This window comes from Hipposideros armiger, unplaced genomic scaffold (assembly GCF_001890085.2).
Source record: "Hipposideros armiger isolate ML-2016 unplaced genomic scaffold, ASM189008v1 scaffold_4, whole genome shotgun sequence".
Lineage (NCBI taxonomy): Eukaryota > Metazoa > Chordata > Mammalia > Chiroptera > Hipposideridae > Hipposideros > Hipposideros armiger.
In genome coordinates, this window is record NW_017731354.1 from 3,849,996 (window position 1) to 3,860,378 (window position 10,383).

Sequence of the window (10,383 nt, forward strand, 5' to 3'; positions counted from 1 at the left end):
AGGTCATGTTTGCTCTCCAAGGTGAGGGGAAGGAGGAAGGAGCAGGTCCAGAGGCCCAGCCGTGAGCCTTCTCGCTTTTTCTGCCTCTAAATTCTCTTTCGTTTTATCTCCACAATCTCTTGTTAAATACGTGAGCAAAAACAATAAGAACTGTCACAATCACTTTGAGAAATCAAAGTGCAGAACCATCAGCCCCTCCGGGACCCTGAGCTGGCGTGGGGGGCTGGGGGCGGGGAGAGCGGCACGGGAGCAGAGCTGGGCTCCGTCGTGGTGTGAGTGAACCAGCTTTCAAGAGCCCACCATCTCTGGGGACTCAGGGAAAGGGTTAAGCGTTGCCTATTAACTATCAAAACAATCTGTTTCGGCTTGTTGTTTTGGAGTTGAGCCGATCTTCTCAGAGATTTGTCCTTTACTTGTGATGATTGAAAACGACACAGGCAAATTTAAAATCAGTAAAGCCATAACAGGACAGAGAAAGGAAACTATTTTGAATAAGACACATTTTCTAATGGAAAAAAAAAACTGGAACATTTCTCAAAATTAGAATACAAATGATCATTTTGAGGCCTGGGCACTGGATATTTCTAGACTCTTGGTGCGTGGAGTCAGAACCTTGGAAGCCATGGAGACAGCGCCCCCACCACAGGCCAGGCTCAGGGAGAATCCCCCGTGTGCATTGAGTCCACAGGAGGCAGGCATCCTGCTTGCTGCACACTCCGAACCCCAGCCTTCCTGAACACTGTTCACTCCCCGGAAGTGCTCTGCTTCTGTTTGCCTCCTGAGCTTGAGCTGGCTAAACCCATTTTATCTTTCGGGTCCTTCCAGAGAGGTCCCTTCCTCCAAGAAGCCATCTTGGACTGCTATCCTTCTTTGCAGCACCCCCGTGCTGGGCCTGTGTGCCCCCACCTCGTGGGTAACTTTGTACACCCTGTTACAGCAGCCTGTTTTCTTGTCTGTCTCCCTCAATAGACTACAAGGCCATGATGGCCCAAACCACACCTGCATTGTGCACTCACCATGCAAGCCCAGTGCCCACCGTGGAACCTGGCACTTGGTATTACCTGATACGTGAGAGAGGGCGATGATGTTCCCAAGAGGCAGTGTGATACCACAGACAATCTGGTCTTCTCCTATGTCATATGAGGATAGTGATAGGGAACTGAGTGCAAATACAAACACCTCTATATGACAACGCTCAGCCAATGGAGCCCAGCATTGGTCTGACCACTGGCCCTCCAGCAAGGGACGCTGGATTGTGAGATCATGGTTCCAGCTGCAGAAGAGCTTCAGAGTGACTCCTGTGGCCTGCCCCCATCCCTCTCGCGACCCAGTGTCCACTTTCAACTCAGTAACATTCTGGAAAAGGCAAAGCTATGGAGACAGTAAAATGCTCCAGGGTTGGGGGAAGGCAGGATGGATGGGAGGAAAACAGAGGCTTTTTAGGGCCATGAAAAGTAGTCTGCATGATACGTACTGGTGGCTACATGTCAGCCTACATTCACCAAAACCCACAGAGGGTACAAGACAAAGCAAGAACCTTAACTTAAGCGATGAACTTTAAGTGATGATGATGATGATGACGATAAGTCAATATTGGCTCACCGATTGTAACAAATGTCCCACACTAGTGCAAGATGTTAATCATAGGAGAAAGTTGGGGCTGGTAAGGGGCATGTGAGACCGCTCTGTACTTTCCACTCCATTTTCCTTAGAGCAAAACCTGCTCCAAAAAGTAAAGTCTAGCAATTGAAACAAAAACCAATGGGCAAGGTCGGGGCTCAGCCTGTGGCCCCGCCCCGCCCTGCCCCACCCAGGCCCCTACCTTGCTGAAGAGCTTGTTGTGGACACCTGTGGATGCCTTCCGCGTGACCTTGGTGTACACCACCGAGTGGCAGACCCCTGTGAAGACCAGGAGCAGGGCGCTGAGGCCAAACACCACTTCGTAGAAGACCAGCTGAGGGTTGTCCAGGACGTTACCTGGGTCTGCAGTGGTTCTGTTGTTCTCCCAGCTGCTACTGTTCTGCAAGAAAGAACAGGGGTGTGGTATGGTGACAAACGCATGTGGTCCCCATGCCCAGTTCCTGGCACAGAGCTCCTAAAATCCTGGGGTTTTCCTAAGTGATGAGGTCCGGGAGTGTCTTTTGTGACGATACTTGGCCTTTCACTCTGGTTCCTGGCACAAGAGCTTCCGAGACCCTGGGTGTTTCTGGAGCCATAAGAGGATCTTTTTGTAGCTAATGAAATGGCTGGTGGCTGGGGCTTCAGGCTGGAGGCTGGTCATCAGGAAGACCAGGCCATGAGTAAAAGCTTGGAACTTCTAGCCCCACCCCCATCCTCCCGGGCTGGGGAGGGGGGCTGATGGTTACGTTAATAATGGATCATACCCTATGTGATGGAGCTGCCATAAAAATCCCCACAGAATGGGGTCCGGAGCGCATGTTCACGTGCCCGGATGGGAGCGCCTGCGCTCAGGACCCCTCTGGACCGTACCCGATATGCCTCTTCACCTGGCTGTCCATCCATGTCCTTTATTACATCCCGTATAATAAACTGGTAGAAGTATTTCCCTGAGTGCTGTGAGCCATTCTAGCAAATCATCAAACCCGAGGAGGGGTCACAGGATCCCCCAATTTATCACAGGTCCGTCAGAAATCTGGGAGGTGCTGTCTCGGGATTGGTGTCTGGAGTGGGGGCATCTGTGTGTAACCTGGGGGGTCTGTGTGGACCCCAGGCAGTTAGTGTCAGAATTGAACGGAGTTGTAGGGCACCCAGCTGGCACCTGGAGAGCTGGAGAGCTGGTTGGTGTGGGAGCAAGCCTGCTCACTGGGTGTCAGAAGCATTGTGTGTGAATAATCGAGAAGTACAGTGTGTTTTCTTTTTTAGGGGGTCAGACCACCTGAGTCCAGGGTGAAATTCAGTGGGGAGAAAAGTCCTTCTTCTGAGGGCCACATAAGATGCAGTGGCTGGCGCAAGGTGAGACCATAAGTTAACACCTCCCTGCTCAAGGTACAAAGCAGCCACAGGGAGGTAGAGCACAGCATACGGAGTACAGTCAATCATACTGTCATAACTGTGTGGTGCCAGGTGGGGACTAGACTTATCGGGGGGATCATGCCATAAATTATATAAATGTCTAACCACTATGCTGAAACTACTGGGCTGTCGGAAAAGCCATGACGTATTTTTTTCTATGTTTTTCGTTGCAAAAATGGGTCATGACTTTTCCGGCAACTCAATAATATGAAATAATATTGAATGTCAACTGTAACTGAAAAATTAAAAATGTTTAAAGAAAAAGAGGTGAAAAAGAAGTCTAACCACTATGCTATATACCTGAAACTAATATAATATTAAATGTCAACTGTAATTGAAACATAAAACTTTAAAAAAAAAAAACAACCCACAAACCTCTCCTGCTTTTCCCTTATTCTCCCTCCTCACCCCGCTCACACCCTGGACCAGGCCCCTGTTGTCAGTCGCTGGACCACTCCTACCAGGTCCATGGCCCTAACTGGGCCCTTCCCTCTACTCCATCACCCACTCCACCCTCTTTGTCCCAGGGCAGCCCGCTTTCTAGTGAGCCCCCTATTTCTTGTCGGGGCAGAAAATAGCTTGATAAACTGCTTGCCCGATGCTGTTAGAAATGTGTGCTGGAGTACCCTGTATCATCATGACTGCCTCCCTCAGCTTTTCCCACACTCCTGGCAAGCATGGTCTCGGGTTAGAGTCCGCCCCAGAGAAGCACCCACAGGAAACCTAAAAGCTGGAGCATAAGAAGCCATCACATGCTGGTGGAAACTGTGGATAGGCACTTGGGACCTGGAGTGTGGCCAGGGGCTGACAGGTGGCCGTTTGGAATCAGCCTCTTCAGGGCAGCCCGCTGCTGACATCAATGGGGCGCCTTCCCCTCTCTCCGCCAGCCCTTCTGATAGTTGGCCAGCCGCTAATTCCTGTACTAAATCTTTAGAAACTCTACAGACTTCAAGTGGCTTCTGTTTTCCAGACAAAACCCTGCCTGACACATGACTCAAGAGTTGCCCAAGCAGAGCCCTGGGAAACATGGCTTGGGCTCTGGCACCTTCAGGTCACCGGCTCTTGGTGCTAAGTGCAGTTTCCTCATAAATGGGGACGTGATGGAGAAGATGAATTCATTACCCAGGCACATAGAGGCTGACAGTGCTGGAACTCTCAACCCAGAGCCCCGTGTGAACCCCTGCACTGGGAGACTTGACCACACTCTAGCACGGCTTCTGGGGGGGGGCATACTTTAAATAACGCAGAGAGAGAAGGCAAAACTTCCACCAACTGAAAGAGTCACTAAGATGGAATGTAAAGCATTCTTGGGGTGCTATCTGGGGACAGAAACCTCCTAGTTTTGTGCCAACAAGACCGCATGGATGAGTGCTCATTCTGTGACCACAGGAGGTCAGAGCCAGGAGGGAGGAAGCCCCCGGAATTCTGGTCCCTGGAGGTCCCCCCTGGAGCTCCATCGGTCATCTTGGCAATGGCAGGCTCTGGGCTGGTGGTGAGGGACCCCAGGTCCCCTCCTAGGGTCCCCTGGCCCTCAGAGAAACCTCCCCACTCCAAGCAGGCCCACAGAAACATGCCCCACTCCCATCAGGATACTCACCCCTGAGCCCTGCTCCAACCAATAGCTCAGCCACCAGAAGTTGAAGACCATGAGGAGGACGAACACCAGCATAAAAAGCAAAACCATGAAAAAGACCATGTAACCTGGGGGGGAGAGGGCAGTGACACACAGGTGCCTCAGGAAGGTGCACAGCACCTGGTGACGAAGCTGCCCCTCCACCCTGGCCCCTTGGGCCTCCCTGACCCCCATCCACCGCGGGTACCTCGAAGGACTGGAAAGAGTTCGGTTCTGACATCGGAAAGCCCTGGGTTCGAACCCTGGCTCTACTATTTACGAGCTACAGGACCCTGGGCAAGGTACCAAATGTCACGACATTCTACTTCCTTACCTATGGGATTGGTGATGGTAGTCATACCAGCCTCGTGGGCCACTCTGAAGATGACACGAGATGATGTGTGTCAAGCACCCAGCCCAGTGCCTGGCACACAAGTGCCATTCTAGAGAAGGTAGCTCCTCTTACACAGTCCTGAGGGTTCACTTTTCACAATAACAACAGCTACTGGTATATAGTCTTGTGTGTGATATGCCAGGCATCGTACTAAGCACATGCATCATTCCTGAGTTAGGGATTCCTATCCCATTTACTGAGTCTCCAAGAGGGAAAGTCACGCCCCAAACTACAGAGCTGATGAGTGGCAGAGCTGAGATTCAAAGGGGCCAAGGAGGGGGGGGGACCCAGCGTGCAGCCCTCCTTCCAGCATCTTTCATCCCAGCTTTCTACTTGCCCATCCAGTCTGTGTCCCGCCTTCCTTTTCCCAAATCCTTCCCACTCAAGGGCCACCTCTTCTCTTCTTTGATGACATCTGAGACTGTGCCTGGCTCCAGAGATCTTTCTCGCTATGTAGTGGGTGCAAATGTCCAGCTAGGCTTTGGATTGGTTCTGAGATGACTTTATACCCTCTCCCCTCCAGAGCTTGGTCTGCACTAGGTACTCTGTAAAAACAGATCAAGTGGTAGCTTGATCGATCCGTGCATTGCACAGGTATGTGCCATCCCCCTGCTCTGGCCAGGCCCTGTGCGACAGGGATGCCCGTGGCGGAAGCGGTGGGGCGGTGATCTCCGATGCACACCCTGCCTCTCACTCCCCCAGACAGGTGGAGGGGAGACCCGCCTTATAGGGAGTTAGGTCCCAAAGTCAACAAAGAGTAAAAAGCTGGCATTGAGTCAAAATTACTCTCAGAAATCTCTTAAATTGCTCAAAAACTGCAGTGTGATACACTTGGTTTCGTGGTTGTGACATTGTACAGTGTGCGTGTACATGTGTGCATGGACTTGGTAATGTACACCAAGTGTACATTAACAAAGCAGTAGCTTCAATACTTCTGATTGCCACCCGCCTTCAGAAGCACATTTTAATCCCATCAAAATAAAAGCGTCGCCAAAGTTCCAGTAGGCATGGGTGCCGACAGTCCATTCTATCCCACCCCATCTCTCTCAGGGCTGCTTACCATCCATGCAACTGACTTCGCCACCCGCTAGTAGGTCAGGGCCGGCAGTTTGGGAAACACTGAAATAGAGTTCTGTATTGACTATACTTTCTGATTTTTGTATCCTGATGCTCTGGCATTGGGGCCTTGATCCTGGAGAGACTGCCCTTCCCAGGGCCAGCTAATTCCTAGAGATGGCCAACAGCTCCCTGTGGGGATACTGGTGATGCACAAACCAGCCCCCCACAGCCCACACCCTCACACATCAATCAAGCCAATATGCCTCCTGCCCTATATCACCCCAGGGCCTGGCACCAGACAACCAGGGGCCACCCCTATAGCCCAGAGCCCTCCAAAATTATTCAGATTATCCAATCTGAGCCTGCTCGGTCACCTGCCCTGCCTTCCCCACTCTTTCTCTGAAAGCTCCAGTGAAGCCTCTGAGCCACACCCTCTCTTATCGGCCTTCCCTGTGTGGCCCGCACGGCATGCCAAGCCTGCTATTTCTAGGGACCTGTGACTATAAACTTCTGCCTTCATAACAATGATTTCCATGTCTCCATGTCCCGAATAAGACAAACCCAGGTACATTTTAACACAAGTACACGCGAAAGCATAACTTCCAGTGCTGGCTGTGGTGGTAGGGTTACTGTAACCTTACGCGTGTGGCTGGGATTGCGCAAGGTGAGCCCATGTCCAGCATGACTCCTCTGTGCCTCTCTACCTCACGTGGCCGCGCACGGTCCAGTCTGACCCAGCTTCAGGGGCTGCCTCCAGAGGGAAGCCCAGGCCGGGCGGGAGGCAGCTGGCAGACCTTACCTCCGGCCTCCTGGATGTAGTGGTGGTAGACGCGCCATCTCAGGGACCCTTGCTCCATGGTCTCCTTCTGTGTCAGCTGATTCTCCAGCTCTGGGGCAGGGGCAGAGAAGAAGGCCATGGAATGCCTCCCAGTCTCCCGCATCTCCACCAGCGCCAGGGGGCGGGCGTCCTTGCAAAGCCTTCTGCTCCTGGCTTCCACCCTTTTCCAGCTCCCTCGCCGTCCACCTACAGTGCCCCACCCAAGTCTGACGGGAACCAGCCCATTTTCCGTGGACGATTCTGTGGAAGGTAACCTTTGACCTGGACTCCAGAGTCTGGAAAGGGGGTCCATCCCCAACTATCCAGTAAACCCTGGAGGGCCTGGAGTTCCCAAGAGCCTGGTGGGTTGAGAGAGGCAGCTGGAGAGAATGAAAAAAGCAATGACCTGGGACCAGAAAACTGAGTTCCAGAATTGTCATCACGGTACTATACAACCTCAGACAAATCACTTAACCTCTCTGTGTCCTCATCCGATAACTGACAGGCCTATAGATGGTTGCTGAGATGCTTTATGCATCAATACACTTCCGAGACAACTGCCCCCAGAAAAACATCTGGGACACCAGCCCAGGCAGATTCTTGGCCTAGAGCAGGGAAGGTAGGTCAGTACCTGGAGATGCCAGTAGATACCACTGATGACCAGAGCCAAACAGGAAGCAGCACCTGTGTCATTTCTACCTGATACCCTCTCTTCTTCTAATAACCATATCCCAATGTTTCCTGGACTTTGAATCTTAACAGAAATTACACCAGGATGGAAAATACTTGGAGTAGATTTTCTTCCAAAAGATGCTGTGCCTGCGCCTGCTCTTTAAACCCCGAAGCTGCTGAGGCCTGACTCTTCAACGCTTCCCTCCATTCTGTGACCCATACCCTCGCCTTCCAACTATTTTTCTGCCCAGATCAGTTTCTGACCTTCACAGCCGAAGACGCTGTTGGCGACAGGCACTGTGCTGGGGTTCTCTGCCCCCGACCTCCTCCAATCTCCACTACAGTCCTGCAAAGTTAGCACCGTTACCTCCACTTTTGCCAATGAGGGTTCAGAGAGGTTAAGTGGCTGGGCCGAGGTTGCACAGCTTTGTAAGCAGCAGGGCTGGAATTCAAATCCAGAACCTGTCCGACTTTGAAAACGGAGGGCTTTCTGTTCTGCTGCCCTGCCTCAGAAGAGGGCAAGGCCCTGAGCTTGTAGACTTCAGGCACTGGGCCCAAATCATTTCTGATTTCAATACCTTTGTTTTCAACGCTTGTTCTCCACAAACACGTAATGAAAGAGAGTCCAAATGCCTAGTAGGGTTTTCAGTTTATGCCACTTCCAGCCAAAGCTACCCCCCGTCCTGCCTGGGCCTCCACACGCCCTCAGCTGAGCCCACTGGATCCTTCGGGCCTCCTGACCAGCACAGGTCACACCCCACCGCCCTCAGCTGCTTGGACGGGCAGCCTGGATGTATGAGCTCTAGGATCCCAGACAGTGAGGGACAGGGCCTGGTCTGGGGTCCGGGAGGAAATGCCAGGACCTCTGAGAGACCCAGGCAGGCACCAAGATGTTCTCGTCTGTCCCCAGCAAGCGTTACCAGTATTGTCATTGAGCGGCTCTTCCTGGCAGGTGGCCTGGGCCTGACCTTCTACCTGTGGCCCCTCTGCTGCCTGTACCATGTCCTGAATCTTGTCCTGGGGAGAAAGCACCAGCCATGAGTGCAGGGGCCGCTCCTCCCGGCGGGGCGGGGATCACCTGCGTGGCTTCCCTGCGCATCTTCTGGATGAGATGGGCGTAATGCCCCTTTTTCTGCACTAGCTCACTGTGACGTCCTCTTTCGCAGATTTTCCCCTCTTCTAGAAAAATGATCTGGTCACAAAACTGTAAATACTGAAGAGTCAGAAGAAATAAGGTCTTCAGTAAGCATACAAAAGACATGTTGAATTTTACCACTCAAAAGGAAAATGTACATTGAAATCCTGACAGAATATCATTTTATACCACCAGGTTGGCAAAAATGTAAACGTTGGACAACCCCAAGTGGTGGTGGTGACTGGAGGTAAAGGGAACTTGCGTAAAATGAGAGTTGTGGGGTGGGGTTGTAGATTGGTACAACTACTTTGAGAAGCAATTTGGCCATATCTAATAAAACTGAAGACTTTTGAAGAATTATGAACCAACAGTTCAACCCTTAAAACTCTATCCTAGAAATAACTCTCAAACGTGCCTACAGACACATGTAGAAGGATGTACATTGAAGCACTTTTTGTAAGTGAAAAATGGGGGGGGGAACCTGTGCATCCTAGAGACATAAGTTCTGGTAGTTCCAGATATTGGAATATTAGACCAGCGAGTATTAAAGTTACATGTATCAACATGGAAGACCTCGAAACCATAATGTTGAGAGGAAAAGCAAATTAACACAGGACCGGAAGTAAAACATCAATTCTATGCGTCTTTAAAATGTGGAAAAGGAAACTTGGTCATGTCTGAAGATTCACACACACGTTATAAAGGTGTGAAGCCGCGCCCCGCCACGACGAGCACCACAGCGAGGTGAGCACGACAGAGGAGCTGGAGCTCCACCTAGCGGTGGGGGGGGGTCCATGTTTGATGGGCACATAGGTTTTCATTCGATTGTTTTCTAAGCCTTTTTTATGTCTTAAATGTTTAACACCAAAAAAAAGTAAGGCCAAAATGCAAGTAGAAGAGGGAGAAACACTGATAATAATGTCTTGAGGCCCAAACCAGGTATGGAAATATCTGGGGGAAAGGAGCTATGAGAGGCAACCCCCGGTGCAGCCATGGCACTGGATAAGAACGTGAGACGTGGGGAATTCTTCTTCTCTAAGGGATGTTTTTTCTTGTTCTTGTTCTTTTTCTTTTTTTTTTTTCAAAAGCACTGGCCCGCGCATAAAGTTTTGAAGGTAAAGGAGACCTTAAAATTTGGTTTTGATTCTCAGCAGCCTATCTTCACCGTGTGGAAAGCAAAGAAAGGAAATCCGAGGTCTTTACAACACTCCCTGAATGTGGGGGTCTAGTCTGAGAGGAAGGGGTAGCTGCTAGGAGGCTGAAATGGCTGGAGGGACTACAGGATAGGTCAGTCCCGGCCAGACCCCTGGAAGGGCGGTCACCTGCAGCTGGTGGGTCACCAAGACGACCGTCTTCCCCCTGAGCATCTTCTTAATGCACTCCTCGAAAATGTGCGTCCCCACGTGGGCGTCCACGGCCGACAGGGGGTCGTCCAGCAGGTAGACCTCACGGTCAGAGTAGACGGCGCGGGCCAGGCTGATCCTCTGCTTCTGCCCGCCCGAGAGGTTGAGGCCCCGCTCCCCGATCTGCAGGCAGGCAGCCAAACGCACGGTGTCCAGAGGGCGAGCACAGCCAGGCGTGCTCAAAGCAGCCGGGCGGGCAGATGGGACGCATTGGACCCCCCAGGGCACTCCCCCGACGCCAAAGGATTCGCCCCTCCT

The 10,383-nt window shown here is 51.7% G+C and overlaps 1 protein-coding gene across 2 annotated transcripts in view; it reads right to left on the bottom strand.

Annotated features, from left to right (window-relative positions):
• Positions 1 to 10,383, bottom strand: part of LOC109383155 (ATP-binding cassette sub-family C member 11-like) — a 58,520-nt gene that overhangs the window by 16,713 nt on the left and 31,424 nt on the right. The window contains exons 6-12 of one of the 2 annotated variants that reach the window (XM_019643318.1): positions 10,045 to 10,248; positions 8,666 to 8,800; positions 8,508 to 8,604; positions 6,898 to 6,987; positions 4,631 to 4,734; positions 1,978 to 2,020; positions 1,823 to 1,899 (exon numbers count right to left, since the gene is read on the bottom strand). In XM_019643318.1, the coding sequence (XP_019498863.1) occupies positions 1,823 to 1,899; positions 1,978 to 2,020; positions 4,631 to 4,734; positions 6,898 to 6,987; positions 8,508 to 8,604; positions 8,666 to 8,800; positions 10,045 to 10,248 (750 nt within the window). Of the gene's footprint in view, positions 1 to 1,822; positions 2,021 to 4,630; positions 4,735 to 6,897; positions 6,988 to 8,507; positions 8,605 to 8,665; positions 8,801 to 10,044; positions 10,249 to 10,383 lie in introns of both variants that reach the window. The other variant, XM_019643309.1, reaches the window with a different exon arrangement.